The following is a 22,649-nucleotide window of genomic DNA, read 5'->3' on the forward strand; positions in this document are numbered from 1 at the left end:
TCATCCCTTCCTCAGCTTCCCTGGGGCATACTTTTCTTTCCTTTTTTACGATTTTATTTTATTAAAGACATTTTTTAATGTTCATTTTTTGAGAGAGAGAGAGAGAGAGAGAGAGAGAGAGAGAGAGAACAAATGGGGGAGGGGCAGAGAGCGGGGGAGACCCAGAATCCGAAGCAGGCCCTGGGCTCCAGAGCTGTCGGCACAAAGCCCGACGCGGGGCTCGAACCCCCCAACGGTGAGATCGTGACCCGAGCCAGACTCGGACGCCTTCACCGACCGAGCCAGCCAGGCGCCCCAGGGGTACGATTTTCTATAGCATCAAGTTCACCCGGTGCGGCGGTCCCCAAATCTAGTTGGAGGACGTCTTTGCCGCCCCCGGAAAGTTTCCCCGTGCCAGGAGGCAGAAATGGCCCAATCGTTTGAAATGTCTACTCCAGCTTTCCTCAAAGTCTTCCATAGAATCCCAGCGTGCACCACAGGTGAAGATCCTCGGGTCTAAACTCCCGGGCTCCCCGCGGGCCCCCGGGTTCAGGAAGGGGCCTGCACCCCTACGGGCGGTTCGACCCCCGCGGCCAGCCCGGGGCCACCGGCTGGCCCTGCCAGCCAGTCTTCAGAGTGCGATGCCCTTTGCGTACAAAGAGGTTGAGCTCGGGAGGGAAGGGTTTTCCCCATGAATCATAATCAGTCCTGGTCATGGGCCAGCCCGTTTCCTTCCCCAGACGGTCACTTCCTCATCGGTATAACGAGGAGCCACAGCCCTGAGAATGCAGTGGTGACCGGGACTCAGGGGAAGGGAGTGGCGGTCCGCCGGGAGCCCCGGTGGGCAGAGCTCGGGTGGAGAGAGAGGGCGAAGGACCCCAGGGGCTCCTCGTCCCAGCCGAGGACATTGGCTCTTCCAAACCCGACCCGGGGCCTGAAACTCCACCATCGGCGTTGGCCTCTCTGCATGCCGCCTCGGGGAAGGCAGATCCCCTCGGCCGGGCTGGGCCGATCCAGGTGGCCCGGGTTACGTTTGGTCCTTCTTCACGGGCCGGAATGAGTAGAGGAGAAAGCCGGATGTTAGAAAGACCCTGGTTCTATTTCCGGTGGATCCGTTTTGCGCTCCGTGTGACCTGAACGTCCTTAGCCTCGGTTTGCCCATCTGTAAAATGGGAACGGTCACAGCGCCTCCCTGAGTAAACTTGTGAGGATAAAATGAAGCTAATCAGCGTGAAGGGGTTAGCACAGTGCAGGGCATGTTATGTGGCCCCCCCCCCCCCCCCGCCCCGGCCAGCAAGCTTCCTGAGAGGAGTCACTTGTCTGGTTTCTCTTCTCGTCTCTGCAGCCCGGGTGGGTTCATTCAACACAGCTCGGCGGACGGTAGGTGCCCGGTGAACATTTGTCGATGAATGAGTGGAGGCTGCGGATATGTAGATAACGAGGATCCGCACACATTCCCGTGTGTCACATACGTTCCTTGAGCCCTTGCCCCGTGCCTGTCCTGCTGCCTGGTGCCGGGACCCATCAGTGACCCCGGCGGCCCCGGCCCTGCCCTTCCGGCGCCTACAGTCCAGTGGAGAGACGAGTCTGTCCCTAGACGGTGACCAGCCAGAGTGGGCAGGGCTGAAGCGGATGAACTCAGAAGGAGCTGAACCAGCTGGACGGTCAGGGAGGGCTTCCCGGAGGAAGAGGTGTCTGAGCTGAGACCTGGGAGATGAGTGGGGGTGGGGCAGGCAGGGTGGAGTGCTGTGCCTGCGGGCATGCCCCCAGCACAGGGAGCCAAAAGTGAAGGGCCTAGAAGCAGTTCGGTCTGGTGGACTGTAGACCGCAGATCTCAGGGTGGGGGTGAGGGTCAGGGGCGCTGAGAGAGGCCGAGGGGCCTCCTGGAGCCAGACCTCCCAGAGATTTGCAGGCTATGGCGAGAAGCTTGGACCTTAAGGGCACTGGGGAGCCATGGATGATGGTTCTGAGCAGGGAGAGGCGGTACTGAGTTTGGGATTCAGAAAGATCCCTTGGGCTGTCTTGTGGGGGGGGAGGGTAGGAGGGGGGGGGAGGGTAGGAGGGGGCAGGAGACCAGGGAGGAGGTGACGGGGAGAAATGTCCTGGCCCAGGGCTGGGCTGTAGAGACACCAATCTCAGGAGGCCCTAGGAGGCGGGTTCTGGTGCTTGTCCTTCCCTGAGGGTAGAAGGCGCCTATGCTTTGGGCCTGGGCAGCTGGGTGCATTCTCAGGGCACCCAGAAGGGGGAACAAAGGCGCAGAGGCCAAGGACAGGTGCAGGGAGGTGGGGTGCGAGAGGCTCCAAGCGGCCCCGGGAGCTTGTCTGTGGGTCTGCACGGTCCTCTGCTGCCCCCTGCTGGTTCTGCATTGACATGGGTCCTGCCTGCAAGCCCGGCTTTAGGACGGACCGGATCAACTCACACCCCAACCGGTGACAGAAGATGACATTTCTGGGGCGGCCATGCTGCAGGGTGCACCCACGTGCACTGTCTCCACCCCCACCCCCCCACCCCCCCCCGGGTCGCTGCCTCCTGTGGTCAAGCCAGACACCTGGGGGTCCCCCACTCGAGGCCCCACCCACCCCCAGCTTTCTCCTTCGCGACGTCACTCCCCCCGCGGAGATTATGTTTGACGCCGCGTGTTGTCAGTTCTCTGACGGCAGGGACCTCTGTTTCGTTCTCGGCTGTCTCCTCGGGGGCTACGACCACTGCATACAGCAGGTGGTCAATAAATGTTTGTTGCATTGATGAAGCAACAAGTTATTGTTTTTAAAGGTTTCTGGTGAAATTCTTTTTTCTTTTTAAGTTTATTTTTTAAATTTATTTATCTTTGAGAGAGTGAGAGCGTGAGCAGGGGCGGGGCAGAGAGAGGGGATCCGAAGCAGGCCCTGCACTGTCAGCGCGGAGCCTGACGTGGGGCTCGAACCCATAAGCTGCGAGATCATGCCCTGAGCCCAAATCAAGAGTCAGGTGCCCAACTGACTGAGCCACCCAGGCGCCCCTGAAATTCTTTTCTTTTTTTTTTTTAAGTTTATTTATTTAGCTTGAGAGAGAGAGAGAGAGAAAGGGAGAGGCAGAGAAAGAGAGAGAGAGAGAGCATCCCAAGCAGGCTCCGTACTGTCAGCGCAGAGCCCGATGCGGGGCTTGAACTCCCAAACCGTGAGATCGTGAGCTGAGCCGAAATCAAGAGTCAGCCACTTAACACACTGGGCCACCCAGGTGCCCCACAAACGAGTTATTGGCGCTTAACCGATGCCACCCAGGGGCCCCCCCCAGGATCCTTAACTTGATCATAGCTGCAAAGTCCCTTTTGCTATGTAAGGTAACATTCACAGGACATTAGGACACAGACGACTTTGAGGGGCCGTTATCAGCCTACCAGTCTTTTTTCAGCTCCCGGGTAAATAAATAAATAAATAAATAAAAGCAACCGTCCGTTAAGCTTTATTTGTCCTGTGCCCTCTACCGCTCCCATCTCCCTGAACTCACCTCCCTCCCTTTCCCTCTTCCTTCCTCTGCTCCCATCACCCTGGCCTCTTTATTGCCCCTTGAACTCCCCAGGCACAGTCCTACCTCAGGGCCTTTGCACTTGCTGCTTCTTTGCCTGGAATGCTCTCCCTCCAGATCCCTATATGGCTTCCCCTCCCTCCCCCTTTAGGTCTTGGCTCATTGTCACCTTCTCAGCAGCCTTCTCTGCCCTTCCTGTGTTTCAAATCACGATCCCTCGGGGCGCCTGGGTGGCTCAGTCGGTTGAGCATCCAAATCCTGATTTCAGCTCAGGTCGTGATCTCGCGGTCCTGGGATTGAACCCTGCGTCGGGCGCCACACTGAGTGTGGAGCCTGCCTGGGATTCTGTCCCTCCCGCTCCCTCTGCCCCTCCCTCACTTGCACGCACATGCGCTCTCTCTCTCTCTCTCTCTCTCTCCCTCAAGAAGTAAAATCCCAATCCCTCAATACTCCCAGCCCCCCTTCTGTCTTTATCTCCCCAGTGGCCTCATCACCATCCAACACACCACGTGTGTTACTTCACTCGTTGACTCTCTCCCCTGCCACAGCGCCCCTCTAGGGGAACAGAAGGGATTGTCTGTTTTGTTCCCTCCCAAAGCTGCAGGATCCAGAACTGTGCTTGCTTATTGCTGAGTGAGTGAATAAATTAAGGGGCTACAGACTGGGCCCACATTTGGGGCCTGGGGTTGGGTGGGGGCAGAGAGGGCCTTGGTACGATTCGGGCCGGGGGTGGGGGCAATGGGCAGAAATTGGCCACGGGTTCTGAAAGACGAGTCTGGAGAGGGGCGGGGTCTGCCCCTGCCTGGGCAGGGAAGGGGTCTTACCCGGTAACTGACCAGGTCTGTCGTCTGGGGTCACAGCCCGTGAGGCCAGCCCTCCCTGCCATGTGCCTTATCCTAGGGGGCCTGTGTGGTGGGGGGCTGCCTTGTCCCAAGGGGCGAGGGGCTCCAAGGACAACCAGGGAGCAGGGGTGGGGCGTCGCGAGCTGACGGTCAGAAGCCCGGCCAAGTAGGCGCCGGTGAGGTCTGGCTAGAGGCAGGCCCAAGCCGCAAGTATCTCCCCCCCGCCAAGTATCCAGTGTGTGGGGGGGTACTTTGGGTTGGGACAAGGAAAGCCTGTCTTTCACAGGCACGTGGCCCAGGCCAGGTTGCTGGAAGGACCAGAACTGAGTGTGGGTTGTATACTCAGAGGGTCCAAGAGGAACCGGGTTCATCATGATCTCTTGCCCCCCGCCCGGGACACCTGCCCAAGTCTTCGTTGGAGTCCACCTCGTTGGCCCCACGGCCCTGGTGGCCTGGTCCTGTGGGGTCTCTGGTACGGCTTTTCTGCGGGCGCCAGGTCCCAGGGGAGGGCTGAGGCCGTCGCCCTTCCAGGGCCCTGGGACCCCTTCAGGGCCTTGGCACGAGCTGGCAGTAAGGAGCAGGGTCGGGGTTCAGCAGGTCCTGGTGGGGGAGGGAGAGAAGGGGGTTGCGGGTGGGGGGGTCAGGGTCAGGGGGGAGCCAGGCAGAGGCTGAGAGATACACGCAGAGAAATGCACACAGACACACGGGGACACAGAGATCCAGGGGCGGACAGGAGGGGACAGAGAGGGGCTGGGGCGCAGGCCCAGAACGGGCTCCCCGCGGTGGGGTCTGACGCAGGCCCCGACCTGCTGTGTGACCCTGGGCACCGCCCTTGCCTCTCTGGGCTTCATTTCCTCCTGTGCAAACTCACAGCCTTGGAATCCTTCTAAGAGGGAGGAAAGTGCCTCCCCAGGAGGGGAGAGGCTGTACCGTGTACAACTACGGACCCTGAGAGCAGGTGGACGGTGGGTGAGGGGGCCCCTCCCGCCCCGCCGTCCTCCCCTCCCCTCCCGCTTGCCAGCTCCGCACCTGATAGTGGTGGTTCTCGGGCAGGGGCAGGGGCTGCAAGGGAAGAGCACAGGTGAGCCGGGCGCCTCCAACCTTTGACCTTTGCTGTGAGGACAGACACCGGCGGTGGCACGTCCATGACCCCTTTAGCGCTCGGCCTCCCGTCCACACCTGCCCTTCTGAGCTTCTCCGTTTCAGCTTTTGAAATTGCCGCTCTGGTTCAGTTCACTTTTTCTTATTATCAGCCCTTCCCACCGATAATAAGGGGAGTATCTGCTCCACGTAGAAACTACAGCCAAGCGGCAGAGAAAATAAAGTCCCCCCACCAGCCTCCGTGCCCCAGAGACAAAGGCTCTTTAGGTTGGGTCCCTTCCGGTCTCTTTTCCTGGTGGCTCGAGAGCAGGGAGCATCCCAGAGAGAGTCGCGTTCCCACGCGACTTGTGTGGGACAAGGTGCCGGGCCCCACAGCGGGCTCCCAGGGGAGGCACCAGGTGGGCTTTGGGGGGAGGGGGCGGGGCTCACCATGGCGGTGTTCGCAGACCCCGGGTCACCGAGGGGGGACACCAGGAGGGTCGGAGATGGCATCACTTCGTAGATGTTCTCGTCACCTGAAGCAGAGGACAAGGGAGGAACCGGCTGACAGGTGGCCCACAGGCCCGTGCTGGCTGCTGTCAGCATGCATTCGTTGGGCCAACATTTGTGCAAAGCCCTCTTCTTGCCCAGCCCGGTGCTGGGGACACAGCGGTGACCGAGGCAGTGCTGGCCCTGCCCTCCTGGGGCTCACAGTCTGGTGGGGGAGCCAGGTCTGTCCCCAGAGTGGGTAGGGTGAGTGGCGGAGCCCAGGGCTCCTGGAGGTGGGTCAAGGTGGGCTTCCTGGAGGAGGGGACGTCTGAGACTGAAGAGAGAGCTACGCAAAAGCAAGAGTGAGTAGGTGCAGAGGCCTGGTGGAAACAGCCTCGTGCTTGAAGGGCGATGATATGTTTGGCCTGTCTGCATTATATATATATATATATATATATATATATATATATATATATATAGTCTGTTTTTTATTGCTTTCTTTTTGAGGCTGGGAATGTTATATGTGGGAGACGAAGCCAGGAAAGATGGTGGGGACCAGCGTATGGGGGTCTTGAGAGCCATGTTAAGGAGGCTGAGCCCGTCCTACAGACACTGGGGAGCCATGGAGGGCCTTTGAGCACGAGAGGAGTGACAGGGTGAGAGTTTTGGAAGAGGAGGGACTTCCGGCTTACCGGCATTGTGGTTGGGCTGCGCCTCTGGCTTCTCTGTGGTTGTCGTCCTACACACGGAGGGGGGCCTGTGTTAGGGCGCTCAGGTGGGCGGAGAGAGACTCAGAGAAGCTGGAAAGCCCATCAGCCCATCAGAGAGAGAGATGGTCTGGTCCCTGCTTCAGAGTGAGCCAGGACAAGACGTGCCCCATCCTCCCTGCCCCTTCTCCCATAATCTCCAGCCACAGAGCCCTTCCTCAGTTTCCCCAGCCACTACTGTGTGCCAACGACCGATGCCACTATTCATACAGACCATCTAAATCCAGGCGCCCCTGGATACCCTTATTTAAAAAACACACTTGAGGGTGCCCCGGGGGGGCTCAGTCAGTTAAGCATCCGGCTCTTGATTTTGGCTCAGGTCATGATCTCACTGTTGGTGGGATCAAGCCCTGCCGTCGGGCTCCACTCTGACCGCATGGAGCCTGCTTGGGATTTTCTCTCTCTCTCTGCCCCTCTCCCGCTCATTCTCTCTCCCTCCTTCTCTCTTTCTCCCTCAAAATAAATAAATAAGCTTTAAAAAAATAAAAAAAAATACACTCGACATCATTGCAGCAAATTCATCAACTCACTGAACAAATATTTACAGAACACAGACCGTGGGCTGGGCCCCGTTGAAGCCACTGGGGACACAGCTGGGAACAAGACCGACAAGGACCCCTGGCCTCCTGGAGCAGGCATTCTAGTGGGGAGAGAGAGAGAAGTCATATAAGTGACTGACAGTGGAAGGTCAGGGAGTGAAAAGTGCTATGAAGGAAAATGAAGGTGGAAAGGGGTAGAGGGTAGAGGGGGTGTGCGTGCAGTTTCAAATAGGATGGTGTGGGGAGCCTCACTGAGAGGGTGACATTTGAGAAAAGGCCTGATGCAGGCAAGGGAATCAGCTATGCAGAAATCATGGGAAGAGAGTTCTAACAGCTTGTGCAAAGGCCCTGAGGCAGGAGCAGGAATAGCAAAGGAACAGCAAAGACAGGGGTGTGGCTGGGGCAGAGAGTGTAAGGGGGAGAGGGGGAAGAGGGGAGGTTAGAGGGGGTTAGTGGGTCAAGCTAGGTCTTGTGTCCATGGTGAGGACTTTGGCCTTGACTCTGAGGGACCCAAACTGACTGATTTTCACCGGATCTTTCTGGCTGCTGAATGGGGAACAGACTGGGGTGGGGGTAGGGGGGTGGGAGTGGAAGCAGGAGACACAAGCTGCCATATTGTAATGAAACTTGACTTAAGTAGAAAGTGAGGAAAATGAAAGCCAATGGTTTAAATCTGTAGCTCGATGGGGCGCCTGCGTGGCTCAGTTGGTTAAGCCTCCGACTTCGGCTCAGGTCATGATCTCACGGTCCGTGAGTTCGAGCCCCATGTCGGGCTCTGTGCTGGCAGCTTGGAGCCTGGAGCCTGCTTCGGATTCTGTGTCTCCCTCTCTCTCTGCCTCTCCCTTGTTTGTGCTCTATCTCTCTCTCTGTCTCTCAAAAATAAGTAAATGTTATTACAAAAAAAAAAAAAAAAAAAAAGATGTGATCACCGATTGACCCCTGAGCTGGACACAGGCCTTCGGGGGCTCCTCGCCCCCTTTCCTGTCCTGGGAATGTGGGTTCTACCTGCCTTTTCTGCTCCCAGGACATGGCCTTCAGATGGCATGTGGTGCTGAGGACACCTGCACGGTGGACGTGACTGAGCCCAGTTAGGACCTCCTCCTTAGCTGCTGCCCCAGACAAACCTCGTATCTAAGTTTTCTTTGCTTCGTGAAACTGTCCCTACTGACCGGGAGTGGCCTCTTTCTTCAGTCTCTCCCTCCGCTCTGTGTTTGGGGGCTGGTTTCAGATTACACCCGGGAAGCCCCCAGGAGCATTAGGGACCCACATCACCTCTTTTTGTGCCAGCTGTGAGCTAAGAAGGAGGCCTGGCAGGGATGACTTAGGTGCCTTTAATACCCTCCTTCCAGCCGTGGCAGACATGACTAATCGATCACAGCATCCGTTCCCACGGAACTCAGCGCGGCCTCCAACTCCTTTTCCGCCAAGCTCTCTAGGGCACCCAGTAGGCCCTCAACAGGTGTGTGTTGACTGATTCACTGAGCACAACTGAGCTGGGAGGCGAAAGCTGTTCGCCGCCCCTAAATTGGAGCATGTCGGGAGAAAGACAAGTAGAAGGATCAAGAACCAGAGACCACAGCACCTAAGGGAGAGTAGGACGAGGAGGTAAAGTGGCTGCCTTCATTTTCTGGATATTAGGAAGGGTGGAGAAATTCCTCGTCGGCAAGCAGCTCAGAACCAAGGTCACGAGAGAAAGTTCTCAAGAGGCTGATTTCATGAGGAAGGAATTTTTCACAAACAGACAGTCCCCTGGGAAAGCAGGCCCTTCTCCATCCTCCCCACCCTCCCCGGGGGCAGAGGGAGGCACCGCCTGATGCCTTTGCCTGCCCACCATCCACTCGGCTTCTTTGCCAATAAAGTGTGTTTTTTTCTGGGGGAGGGGACCCCTCCCCGCTCTGAGCCCATTTGGTCACGTGGAGCTGGGTCTGTCTCTGGCTCCAGAGCCGCACAAATAGCCCAAGTTTGGCCAATCAGGGTATTTTAGCACCTGGCCACAGCGGCTGGTCTGCACAAGGACATGTGATTTTTTTTTTTTTAATTTTTTTTTTTTCCAACGTTTTTTATTTATTTTTGGGACAGAGAGAGACAGAGCATGAACGGGGGAGGGGCAGAGAGAGAGGGAGACACAGAATCGGAAACAGGCTCCAGGCTCTGAGCCATCAGCCCAGAGCCTGACGCGGGGCTCGAACTCACGGACCGCGAGATCGTGACCTGGCTGAAGTCGGACGCTTAACCGACTGCGCCACCCAGGCGCCCCAGGACATGTGATTTAAGTTAAGCCAGTGAGAAGCAGCCCTGAGGCTTTGGTTGGAAGTGTTAGGGACAAGGTGTGGTCTGCTTGCTGTGGTGGCCCAGTTGGTGGGATATAAGCCTGGAGCCACCGGGAGCTGTCTCGTCACACTGCGCAAGGGGAGGGCCTGCCTGTGAATGAAGCCACCACAGAGAAAAGCGGAGTTGAGAGGTGTATGGAGAAGTCTCTTGACAAAATCGGGCCTCTGGATCCAGCCATACCTGAAGCTCATGGAGGAAAAAAAAAAAAAAACAACTTTCTAATTTTTTGTAAGCCCGTTCAGAGGTAGGGTTTCTGTCCCTGGGAGTGCAGACGCCTATCTCGTACAGGCTAGAAAGATCCTTTTCGCCTCAAGAGTTCCGAGGTTTGATGAGATTGTGTATGTGCCAGATGACGTGACTCATGGAAGGATCAACCAGTGGGACCCAAGGGATGGGGAAGAAGACAGAGGGAAGGAGAGAGAGGCCTGGGGCCCCTGTACCTGTGGCTCTGGCCCCTCCAGCTTCTTGTTAACAGGAGATGGGCAATGCTCCCGATGAAGAGGGCCCCAGCGACAAGGGATCCAATGATGATGGCAACCATGATCCCAGCACTCATGGGCAGGTGTGTAATGGGCAGCTCCTTATGCTTTTCTGAGGGGTATGGGAGAGAGCAAGAGGCCTGTGAGATGTCCTGGGAGGGCGTCCCCCCCCCCCTCCCCTCACCCCTGCATCAGTGACTGTCTGTAGAGCACCGATACCATTTCATTTTCCCAGCCCAGAGCTTTCTCCCGCTTTCCAGAGCTGAGCATCTGACTCTCTGATTGATTCTGCTGCACATAAAACTCAGCCTCCCCAGATGCAACCCCTCGGCTCTCCCCTCCTCGAAATCTCTGCTTCCCTGAGATTTCCTACAATCCTCGGCACATCAGAAACCTCCGGACACACTCCCCCCACCTCACCCCACCCCACCGACCTGCTTTTTCTTGCCTCAGTTGATGACACCCCCAGGAGGAGGTTCTGGGCTATGTTTTGTCGGGGACATAGGGTCTCGACTCACAGGGTTCTCAAACACTAGCTGCCAGGTTTGGGACGAAGCCTGCCTGACTTCTCACCCCCCACCCCCCACCCCCACGAGGATCTCCAGCCTTTAATATCAAGCTGAGCACCTGCTATGTCCCAGCCCTTCTTGGCATCTAAGCTCGCAGACTCTGAGGTCAGAATGCTGGGGTTCAAGTCCCTGGGCAGATTACTCAACCTTCCGTGCCTCTCCCAATCTATGAAATTGGGGATAAGAAGAATATCTACCTTGTGGGGTTGTTGTGAAGACTGAATGAGTTCACACACACACACACACACACACACACACACACTGCTCTTTCAATTTTCCAGCAAAGTAGACTCTGTGCCATTTTCAAGAGGAGGAAACCGAGGCACAGAGAGGCGTACTAACCTGCCTGATGGCTCACAGTAGGTGCAGTGCTGGGATTACCCCTGGGCCACCTGAGCTCCTAATGACCACTCTGTGTGGCTTCCAAAAAGGCACCCGTGTCCCAGGAGCCCCTGAAGGGTGGGAATCAACTGTTTCAGGCTCAGTGCGAGTGAGGACTGTTATTTCCAAACAGACTAGGGTGCCGTTGTATATATTTGCGTAACTAAATCCATCAATATTGGCTGATTTCATCCATTTCCCTGAAAGTTGATCTGTTCCAAGTGTCCAAAGCCCATTTTTCAAATGTAATCTTCTCACTGGGAGGAAGAGGATAGTTCCTGTCTCGGCACATATGGTCGTTGCCCCCACAGCCCAGGGAGGTGGCTAAGTCAGGCCCATTTTACAGCTGTGCACACCAAGGCCCAGAGGGGTTGCATTTGGGCAGAGGAGAGAAGACAGTCCGTCTTCCAGGCACGGCGTCAGCAACTTTTGCACCTTCTCCCTTTTTTTAAAAAAATTCTTTTTTTTTTTTCAAGTAGGCTCCACACCCAACATGGGGCTTGAACTCACAACCCTGACATCAAGAGTCGCATGCTCTATGGATTGAGCCAGCCAGGTGCCCCCACCTTCTACCTTTTTGTTTTATTATTATTATTATTATTATTATTATTTTACCTTCTACCTTTTTGAATCCCCACAACAGCATGTGGAAATTCAGTGGCTCCGCTGAGTGACTAGGGAGGTGGGGCCCAGCCCTCCCCTCCCCCCACCATTGGCTGACTCAAGCAGCCTCCCAGTTCCTGTCCTCCCTACCCCAACCTTGTTGCCCAGTCTTCTTGCAGCATCCAGGGCCCCTGCTCCTGGCTCCACCCACGCAGTCCCGTCACCCCCGGCTCCTTTCCTCACACTCTGGCCTGCCCAGCCTTTGCCCAGGCTGTTCCCTCCGCTTGGCACACTCTTCTCCATGCGCTATACAGAGGTCCTGCTTAATTTACCATTCCCAGCCCCCTCCGGAAGTCTTTTCTGACAATCCCAGGCCAAGGAGACTCTTGATAGGCATTTCCTTCATAGCTTACTCGCTTCATCATGCGACGAGTTGATTCAGGCTGGCAGCCTGGACATGAAAGAGAGCTCCCACTACCTCCCTTCTGACCTCAGGCTGTACTTGCTAATAGACGAAATTCCTCTTTCCAGCTTGACTCTTAACTCGGGGCAACAGAGCTTGACTCTTAACTCGGGCAACAGACCCTGCATGCGAGGCATCCTGTGATGGGAACCGGAACTACCCCCTCAAGCAGTAGGAACTGCCCCGAGCCAGCAAGGCCCCTGTGACTGACCCCGAGGCACCGATGGCCCTGACCTTGGCTGCCCATCTGCGTGTACCCACTGCCCTTCGCCCACATTTTCCTTATAGAAACCTAGAAGTGTTTTCGGCACTTTGGAGACCGTGTCTGAGATGCCAGTCCGCTGTCTCCCCGGTGTCGGCCTCACCGAAATCGATTCCTTTCCTGTTTCACCTCCACCCCTGCAGTGCGTTCCCTGGGGATATCCCGTCCCTTGTCGCGCGCGCAAGCGGCAGGAACAGTTCAGCCGTAAGCCAATCAGCGCTCCGCATTCCTTTGGTCTTCGTGATTGGTTCCCGTTGGTCCAATCAGAATGAGGCGAAGGGGTGTGGTTCAGAATAGGGGTGGGGAAGGGATCCCTTCTTCTGGAAGCTGTGGGTCTTGAGGCTTGGGGACCCTGGAGTCATTTTGCTACCCTGAAGGCATCGGTCATGTGTCCTCCCTGGGAAAGAGAACCCTGAGCTTTAGCTAGGCGGAGGTCTCCCCCAAACAAAGACATTTTCCAGCCTCCTTTAAAGCCTCCATGCACCGGCAGCTCATTGAAACATGCCTTAGAGCACTGTGTTGATCATTGTTGCTGATGTTGGAACGCTGGGCAATTTTTAAAAAAAAAAATTTTTTTTTTTTAACATTTATTTATTTTTGAGACAGAGACAGACAGAGCATGAACGGGGGAGGGGCAGAGAGAGAGGGAGACACAGAATCGGAAGCAGGCTCCAGGCTCTGGGCCATCAGCCCAGAGCCTGACGTGGGGCTCGAACTCACGGACCGCGAGATCGTGACCTGAGCCGAAGTCGGACGCTCAACCGACTGAGCCACCCAGGCGCCCCACGCTGGGCAATTTCACATGCAAAATTCTGGGTCCGAATTTCTCCATTTTTTAAAAGCCACGCCTCATTGTTTGCTTTGTCTTAAAAAAAAAATAAAAAAAAACAAACAACCAAACGTTTATTCACTTTTGAGAGACAGAGAGAGACAGAGCATGAGCAGGGGAGGGGCAGAGAGAGGAGGAGATAGAATCCCAAGCTGGCTCCAGGCTCTGAGCTGTCAGCCCAGAGCCCCATGCGGGGCTCGAACCCACGGATCATGAGATCATGACCTGAGCCAAAGTCAAATGCTTAACCGACTGAGCCACCTAGGCACCCCATGAATTTCCCCATTTCATAAGGACACCAGACGTATCCGATTAGGGCGGAGCCTGGTGGCCTCATTTTAACTCAATTACCTCTATAAGATGCTATTTCTAAATAAGGTTATATTCTGATGTCCTGAGGGTTCGGACTTAGCGTCTTTTTGAGGCGACATCATTCAACATGCAACACCTCCCAAGCTCCGTTCCCTGCCCTCCTGGAAGATCTTTGAGCTGTTCAGGATCCTTTCATCTATTTCTTTGCTGCTTAAATCAGCTCGAAGCAGTTTCTGTTGCTGTAGCAAGAACCCTGCCTGATTCACGTGACTGAGCGTCCTCTTTTTATAACTTGCTATATTTTCTGCCTTTTACTATAGACGGTGAGCTTGCAAAGAGGGAGGCTGTGAATCCCTGTATTTTTCCAAGTTGATTGCGACAGGATCTCTGCTGTGGTGTGAACTTGCCATTCTTTTACGTAGGAGAAGGGTCTAATGCCCCTCCCTCGAATCTTCGCTAATCTTAGTGGCTTGCTTGTAATCAAAAGAATACAATGTAAATGATGCTGTGTGACTCCCCAGGCTAGGTCAGAAGAAGCCATGGAGCTTCTGCCTTGGTCTTTTGGAACACCTGCTCTCTGTTTGTTCTCCCTAAGAACCCAGCCTCCATGTTGTGAGGGAGCCTGAGCAGTGACACTGGGGACACCACACAACAGTGATCTGGTGGATGGTCCCAGCTAAGTTTCCAGCTGACAGCCCGGATGAGCCTCCACACATGTGAGTGAAGATGCTTCTGGATGATTCCAGCCTCCAGCGTTTGAGCCAACCTCTCAGCCTTTGAGTCTTCTCATCCGAGGCCCCAGACATCATGAAGCGGACAGGCCCTCCCTGCCGCGCCTTGTCTGAATTCCTGATCCCCGGGACTCGTGAACACAATACAATGGTGGTGGTTCTTAACTGGAACAGAGCCCCACATTCTGTTTCTTCTTCCAGGAAGCAACAATTCCAGGAACTGTTCCAGGAACTTCTTTCCAAAGTTTGCTTTTTGGTTTTTCTCTTTCCTGGTCACTGGGACCATCTATACTCTGTTCTTTAACAGAGCATCATCAGAGCCTTCTTCCATGGATTGTATTTATCCATGTGTATCTTTTTGAGACAGAGAGAGGGAGAGAGAGAGAGAATCTTAAGCAGGCTCCGTGCCCAGCGAAGAGCCTGACACGGGACTTGATTCCATGACTCTGGGATCATAACCTGAGCTGAAATCAAGAGTCAGATGCTCAACCGACTGAACCATCCAGGCGCCCCTCCATATGTATCTTTGATTAGATACAAATACATCTGAAAAAAGTGCTTTGAGAGGCCATCACACAAGTGGACAACAGCCAGACCATATATAAAAATAGAATTTTGACCCACAGCCTGCAGTGCGCTGCCTAGAAAACCGACCCTCTTATAAACAGCCCAGGAAGCCAGCCTGCTTTGGGTCAGACTTAAAGGAAACAGGATTGCTATCTCCAGTGACCATCCAGGACCACAAACAGCCACTTCTGCAAGAATGGGCCTTAAATGGCCGGGACTTGATTAACAATCAACAGCTTCCCTAAGGTTCGTCCCTGCTTCTAACTTCGGACCAATCAGAGAAAGCCAAATACGCAGCCTAACCAATCGCCTTCTAGGTTCCCCAGACCAACGGCCTCCAATCAGGGCACAGCTGAAGCCTTCTCTTTTTTCCACCACGAAGCTTTCCCACCCCCCTCTGCCTGTCTTTGAGCCTCTGCCCAAATGCAAACGAGAGTGGCTGACTCCCTCGCTAGAGCGAACTCCGAATAAATAGCCTTTGCTTTTCTCACTGGTCTCATTCTTTGCTGATTTCCACAGCCTCGAAAGCAGCAGCTTCGCATGGATTTGCCAACCAGTCCTCACCGCGACCCATGGTGGGAGGTGTAATTGCCCCCGCTTTACAGACATTTGGGGACCAGAGGCTCTGAAAGGTTCGGCCGTTTGACGAAAGGGGAGTACTGCCGGTGAGTATGAAACCCGTGACACCATCCACTTAGCCCTCGATGGTGGTAGTTAATGATGAGGCAGAATCAAGTCATAAAAGTGTGGGCTCCAGAGCCCGCCAGCCTGGGTTCAAGTCTTGCGTCTGCTGCTCCTTAGCTGGGTGACCTGGGGGAAGTTACTTAAACTCTCTGTGCCTCCATTTCTCCATCTGTATAATGGGGATCGTCGTGCCGTGGCTGGGAGGACACAAAGGGTAAATGCGTGTGAAACACTCTGCGCGTGTTCAGTGAAGGGGAGCTGGGCTCTGTAGTTTACTGCTTCGGGCGTCAGAGGGCCCGGAAGGCTTCGAGGAACCCGTGCAAGGTTGCTTGAAGGTCCCAAGCCCCCACGACTAGATTTACGGGGGAACAGACACCAGCTGTAAACGACCGTGATCCCCCTCTGGCTTTTGAGCCTGGGTTAGGCTGCTTAACGGCTGCTGGATCTCGAGCAACTGACTTCATCTCGCCGAGCCTCTGTTTCCTCATCCGTACACTGGGGACAGCTATAGGACCTCCGTGCCCTGGGCCTTTCTTGTGCTGTCACAGGCTGCCCTGAGCCTGTGAGTCCTCCACTTGGGGAGTTCTGCCCGAGACTCACTTCCTTAGCCTTTTTTATCGCGTGGGCACGGTCACGTGACCCAGGCTCCGGGCTCAGGGACACGCCCACCCACATATAAACGCCACCCCCCCAGCACGGAGCTCTCTGTCCGTTCCTTTTGTACGCTCAGTTCCTGGAGCGCAGGAGGGGTCCAATAGATGCTTGTTGAATGCATGAATGAATGCAAGCGTGAGTGAATGAATGCAGCCTGCCAGTCCCCCCCCCCCCCCCCCCCCCCCCCCAGGCAGGGGTTCTGGGCCCCGGGCTGACACTGCGGGCTTGCTCTGGCTGGAGAGTTCCCTAAGTAGATTGCACCTTGTTTCTGGTTCTCGGCCTCCTGGGGGTTCTGCAAGCCCGCAGCAGCCTGTGTTAAGCCCCTTTCCAGCCACTAAAGGCACACAAATTCCTTCATGATTAAGGGAGATAAAGTGTGGGGATTGCCCGGAACTCAGGAAGAGCTCCCTACCACGTCCCCCACCCAGGGGTTGGATTTAGGGCCACCGCTGTCGTCGTATAAAAGCCCTGGCTGCCGAGGAGACCCGTCCTGCCCTGAGGACACGCCCAAGCCCGTGCCTCGTTACCTCCGTCTTTTTCCTTTGCTCTTCCTTTGGCCTAAGGGCTCTCCTTCCTGTTCCCTGGGCTCAGCCCTCTGGCATTTCCCACAGGGGAGTGGCTTCCACTGGGGCTGAGAAAGAACCAGGTGGCAGAGGGCCAGGGACATGAACTCGGACCCAGCTGGGGCCTCGGTTTCCTGCCTTTCCCAGCCGCGTGGTGGTGGTGGGGGGGGGGGGGGCGTTCGCCTCTCTGTAAAATGAGGATCATGCCAGTTCTTGTGGGAACGGAATGAAGCGAGGTCAGCAAAGGACTTGGCTTAGAGGTACCCGGCATCCAGTAAGTGCTCAGAGACGAGAGGCGGAGCTACAAATACTTACGAAGTACCTACTGTGTGCTAAGCACTGCTCTGCCCTAGGGGATTCATGGTGAACAAAACAATAGATTCATATTATGATTATTATGAGGAGAGCAGGTGTCGAGTCCTTGATCATCTGTGCAGTCCTGATCCCCAGGCCTCTGACTTCCCATCTTGTTTGTTCTCCTTGATCCCAGCCCCTTGGACAAGGGGGTAGAGCCTTCACTCAAGGGGAAGGAAACCCCAGGCCAGGCTGGATCAGCCAGATTCTGTCTCTGTCTCTCTGTCTCTTCAGCTCTCTCTTTTTTAATGCTTATTTATTTTTGAGAGACAGAGGGCGAGCGGGGGATGGACAGAAAGAGAGGGGGACACAGAATCCGAAGCAGGCTCCAGGCTCTGAGCTGTCCGTACAGAGCACGGTGCGGGGCTCGAACCCACGAACCGTAAGATGATGACCTGAGCCGAAGTCGGACGCTTAACCAACTGAGCCACCCAGGCGCCCCAGCTCTCTTCCTTTCCATCTCTGCCTTTTGGAAGAAGAGATTCAAAATATGCAAAGAAGCCTGGGCTGACACCCGGTTTGAGGTCTGGCAGAAATCCCCAGCCATGAAGACAAGAGGCGGTCAGAGGTGGCGCCCCCTGGAGGAGAAGGGAGCCCTTGCCTTTCCGACAACTTCTATTTCCCATCAGCTCTGCGGGGCTCCCCACCCATTCATTTATTCAACAGTGTGTCTGGCCCCGTTCTAGGCTCCCAGGAGACAGCTGTGAACCCAGGCCTCCCAGGGCCGACATTCCAGGGGCTTCCTCCGGGGTTCTACAAGGCTCCCTACACTGTGAGTCATTGGCAGAGAGCTTCTGTCCTTACAACCTGCGCCTGGGCTTGAAAACACCCCCCAGCGTTGGCCTAGGGTGTCCCTCCTGCTCTCCTGCCTCAGGCGTGCTGGCCTCCTGCCTGCTCAGTGCATGAATCCCACAGCTTCTTGCCACTGGCCCTTTGCACAGACCCGAACATCTCCCAAAGCTCCTTTCCCCTTGACTTAGAATTATCAGTAATGATCAAGCGTTGTTGAAGGAGCACCTTTCCGGGGTAACCCCCTACTACTGCTACTTATAATTTCATCATCCCCGTGTGTGACTTTTCCTTCGCGGTCCCTGCACTGTTCCTGATGACCTGTTTTTTGTGTGTGTGATTATTAGTTATTATCTGTGTCCCCCGCTGGGCTGGGCTGTGAGCCCCGGGAGGGCAGGGTCAGGGCTGTCTCAGTCTCCACTGTGTCCTAGCTCTGATCAGGGCAGTCCAGATGCAGAGGCGGCCTTGGGGCAGAGCCTCGTGGGGGAATCTTTGCTGAAGGAACCAGTGAATGAGCAGTCGGCATCTCCTGAGGCAGCCGTGCATTCGAATCCCAGCCCTGAAGCTAATATTGGGGACATGCCTTAAACCGCCTGAGCCTCAGCTTCCTTCTGAATACAATGGAGATTTAACCATGGGTGGGGTAAACTGGGTATCAGATCACTCCTCTGTTTAATACCCTCTAGTGGCTTCTCTCATTCTCCCCGCGGCCAACAAGCCCAGCCCCTGTGTGCCTCTCAGGCCTCGACCCCTAACACCCAACTCGCACACTGCCTTATGGCGACGGCATCCTTCTGTCTATGTGCTTTCAACACACCAGGCTAGACTTGCCTCAGGGCCTTTGCACTTGCTGTTGCCTCTTCTGTCCCTCAGAAATCTGCAGGGCTCCTTTCCTTCCTTCTGCTCAAATGTCACTGCTTCAGCAAGCTTACCTGATGACCTCCCGTCCCAGATTACATCATCCTGTTTAATCTTTTTTTTTTTTTTTTTTTTTTTTTTACTGGGTAAATCATAATCTCTCTGCCCCTCAATTGCCTCATCTGTAAAATGAGTCTGATGATATTTCCCACTCACAGGCCTGCAGTGAGGATTCAATGACTTATACATAAAGCAAGCATGTGATAAGCACCAAATAAAGTTAGCACTGATATTAATGTCTCTGAAATATGGCCTTCATTTATCATTTCCGTGCTCATTATCGCCTCCCACATATGCATGGAGGTGAGGAGGTTTTCTTTCTTTCTCTTCTCTGGGAGGAAATGGCTAAGCTCCCAGACTCTGGCATTATGACTTTGTGGGATCAAGTCCCAACTCTACCGTGGTCTGTGCCTCAGTTTCCCCATCTGTAAAGTGGAAACAAAAATCGTGCCTGCCTCGTGGAGTTTTTGGCCTAGAAAGTTTTCATTCATTTATTTATTCACCAAACATTAACTGAGAATCCATTGTGTCCTCCCCCCCCCACCTCGCCCCGCACTGTGGTAGAATTTGGACGATTCAAGGACCACTATGTTCTCGCTCTCTCACTCTGAAGAAAATTCCATCCTAGTGAGACACGTTTGCAACGTGATAAGTCAGAGGACGTTATGAAAATCACAGAAGTAATGGCGTGATCAGAGTCCTCTGGGGACACAGATGGTTAATGACCAAGTCGGCCTGGGGGGGGGGGGGGCTGAGAAGTTCTTTTTTTTCCCCCCGGCGCTTTTGAGATGTAACTGGTGTAGGACATTACACGGGGGGTTTTAACGTAAATTAAAATTTAAAGTTGACTTATTTATTTTCAAGGAATCTCTACACCCAACGTGGGGTTCACACTCACAACCCCGAGACCAAAAGAGTTACATGCTCTTCCAGCTGAGCCAGCCAGGGGGCTGTATCTTTTTTTTTTTTAAAGACACAAATGAGTTAATATCGAGCAGTGGTTCTCAATCAGGGGTGACGTTTGGCATTGTCGGCGGGCAATTCTGGTGGTCACAGCTGGAGGAAGCCTCCTGGCATCTAGTGGGTAGAGGCCGGGGAAGTCTCTGAATATCCTACGGCGCGCAGAACAGCCCTGTCCTACAAAGACTCAGCCGGTCCAAAATGTTAACAGGGCCCAGGTCGGGAGGCTATGCTCTTGCGTACGTGTGCCCAAGTGACGAGTGCCCAGGAATTGCTGGCCATCGCCATTGTCCACCGCCCCCTCTCTCGCACTTTGCCCCGAGTGGATTGCTCCCTTAGGACCACGTACACCGTAGGAGCTCAATAAATATCCTATTAGGGAAGGCGTGGGAGCGGTAAAAGAGACGGTGCGTTCCCCAGGGCCCGGCTCGGGGTCTGGCACAAGGCAGGCGGTCAATAGATATTTTACCAGTGAGGATTAAGTGATAGGTTCAGGGCCCGGCACACAGTAGGTGCTCAATCAGTAGGCGTTGAATGGGTGAAGGAGAGAGCCAAACGAGGCGGTATGGGCACAGACCCTGGCCGTGGGAGATGTCAGGGCGCGTTAGCCTCCCCACTTCCTTGCTCGGCGGGGCAACACTCACCCTCCACCTGGACCTTGGTCTTGGCCCTCATGGTCCAGGCAGGATTGATGGTGACAGCTACCTGGTAGGTGCCGCTGTCGGTGGGCTGGGCCCGATGCAGCAGCATGGAGCCATTGGGGAAGCCAACGATGTCACGCTGCCCCATGGCACTGCCGTCCCTCTGGGGCCGCTGAAGCTCGGGGATGTAGGTGAAGAGCATCGTGCCACCGTGGGCCTCCTCCCCCAGGTACCAGTTGAAGTCCTGAAAGGTGTCTGGGATGCCCTGGACAGACAGGAGCAGGTCCTGGTTCTTTTGAGGATGCTCTGGAATCTTCTGGATGCGGAGGGCAGCCCGGGAGCCTTGGGGGACCCAGAGGGCCAGGATTGAGGCTGCAGGGGGGTTACAGGGGTGGCTGACATCAGAGGTGTTGGGCAGAGATCATAGCATTTTCCTCCCTCTGTGTCCTCATCTGGGGACAAGGATTCTGAATGGTGTTCAGGGGAAGCAGGGCTGGGGTTGATTAGTGATGTCTGCCCCGGGGTCAGGAGTGGGAACCCAGATATGAAAGCCCCAGGTTTCTTATCCCATTGGCCCAGCAGATTTTTCTGCCCTAAGGTGCTATGTGGTCTGCTTCTAAACTCATGGACTCTCTGAATTCATTCATTCATTCATTCATTCATCTAACCAATACTTACGGACATACATATTAGTTATGTCATAGTACCAATTATATACGCTATGTCTAAAATTCTCTAGATTTCTAGGCACAGGGGATACAGCACAGAAACAAATACAGATTAATTCCTGTCCCCATGACGGTCCGGGGAAAGGCTCCCGTGTTGCTGAACCTGCCCGGTTGTGGGTACAGCCTTGTACCAGGCAGTCCGATCCTGACCTCAGTAAATTACCAGCAACAGTTTTTTTCTGGGGTTTGAATTTGCAATAATGGGCGTGAACATTCTAGCCGCAGTTTGATGATCACGTGTGATACTGCAAATAGGACGAACACACACACACACACACACACACACACACACACAACCCCCTCTCGCCAGCCCCCAAACAGACAAACAAAATACCTGTCCTCGTGGTCCTGACATTCTAGAAAGTTCCATAGTTAAAATTAGGGATGGGGTGTGATTCTACAGTTCACCATCCTCCCCAGCCCTCCCCGATCTTACTCTTAATAATGTTGTCTTCCTTGACCATCCTTCCCTTCTTCTAAGAGGAAACCTCAGCCCCTGGGCTGAGTCCTGCCTTCCCCCCTCAGCCCTGGGGTGCGTCTCCTCCTTACCTGAGAGCAGGAGGCCCTTTGAGAAGTGGCGTTGGGCCCCCTCAGGACTTGCCATCTTGGTGGCGGGGGCCGCTGCGGGCACTCAGTGGGCACTCAGCTGACAGAAGTGGGCCAGCTCAGTGGGGGTCCTGGGCGTGCCCCCCAGACATGGCCGAGGCTGACCAAGCCCCAGCACCCCCTTTCCGCAGGCTCCGGAGCCTTCACCCGTGCTCCCTGGGATGGCTGCCGACACTGGTTGAACCAGTTTTCCAGGGTGCCTGGGGAGCCTCCTGGGGCTTCCCAGGACTCCTCCCTTGATCCCCTCCAACCGCTCTCTTCTCCCCACCCAGTGTGACTGAGCAATCTCCCCGGGCCAGGCAGCTCCCCGCATGTAGCCCCAACATAACCCCCTCATCCAACATCCCCCATGCATAACTGTGCCCATTTCACAGAGGAGGAAACTGAGGCTCAAGGGAGGAGGCAAGCCTACCAGTAGGTGGAGATGTGACTTCACCAGTAGGTGGAGATGTGGCTGGTTTACTCTGAAGAAAGCTTTTAGCATAGTTTTTCAAAAGCATCATTCATTCATCCATCCATCCATTCATTCCAACACACGCTCCTTATGCCCAGCCCCATGCTGGGTGGTGCTGAGGACACGGTGACGACTGAGACAGCTCTTGCTTTGCCCTCCGTCCACAGTCGGGCTCACAGTTCTGTGTCTATGTTGGGGAGGGGAACAGACCCATCCCCAGACAATGATGATCCGGAGGGATCAGCGCTGGGACGGAGGAGCCCAGGGGACTGGGAGAGCCCAAAACGATGCCTCACTCAGCCTGAGGGGCAGGGAGGGCTTCCTGGAGGAGGAGACGACAGAACAGAATAGGAGTAGCAATGAGACAGGTGCAGTGGGGTGGGGTGAGGTTTATACCAAGCATTGTTAACAGCACTTGAAAGGGCGTGGAGGCTGAAGATTCTGGCTGGGGAGGGTCTGAGTAGGAGGGGGTGAGGCTGGAGAAGAAGGAGGGATCGATTGGAATTCTGAGCTCTGTTAGGACAGGGTCTAGGTGATGGAGGGTCCAGGGCTGTGCTGATACTTTGGCCAG

General features: G+C 55.0%; 1 protein-coding gene and 1 non-coding gene across 2 annotated transcripts; one reads left to right on the plus strand and one right to left on the minus strand.

The window, feature by feature from the left end:
• Nucleotides 1-4,106: 4,106 nt before the first annotated feature.
• On the minus strand, nucleotides 4,107-21,808 carry CEACAM19 (CEA cell adhesion molecule 19). The gene is given in 9 exon segments (XM_058707122.1): nucleotides 4,107-4,925; nucleotides 5,355-5,387; nucleotides 5,856-5,941; nucleotides 6,587-6,651; nucleotides 6,653-6,694; nucleotides 7,218-7,301; nucleotides 9,972-10,122; nucleotides 20,294-20,662; nucleotides 21,568-21,808. Coding segments are annotated over 9 exon segments (939 nt in total). The 5' UTR covers nucleotides 21,623-21,808; the 3' UTR covers nucleotides 4,107-4,871.
• LOC131500510 (small Cajal body-specific RNA 16) lies at nucleotides 21,089-21,275 on the plus strand. The gene has a single exon (XR_009256325.1). It is a non-coding gene; the product is annotated as a small Cajal body-specific RNA 16 (non-coding RNA).
• Nucleotides 21,809-22,649: the final 841 nt, after the last annotated feature.

Source organism: Neofelis nebulosa, chromosome 17, assembly GCF_028018385.1.
Source record: "Neofelis nebulosa isolate mNeoNeb1 chromosome 17, mNeoNeb1.pri, whole genome shotgun sequence".
Lineage (NCBI taxonomy): Eukaryota > Metazoa > Chordata > Mammalia > Carnivora > Felidae > Neofelis > Neofelis nebulosa.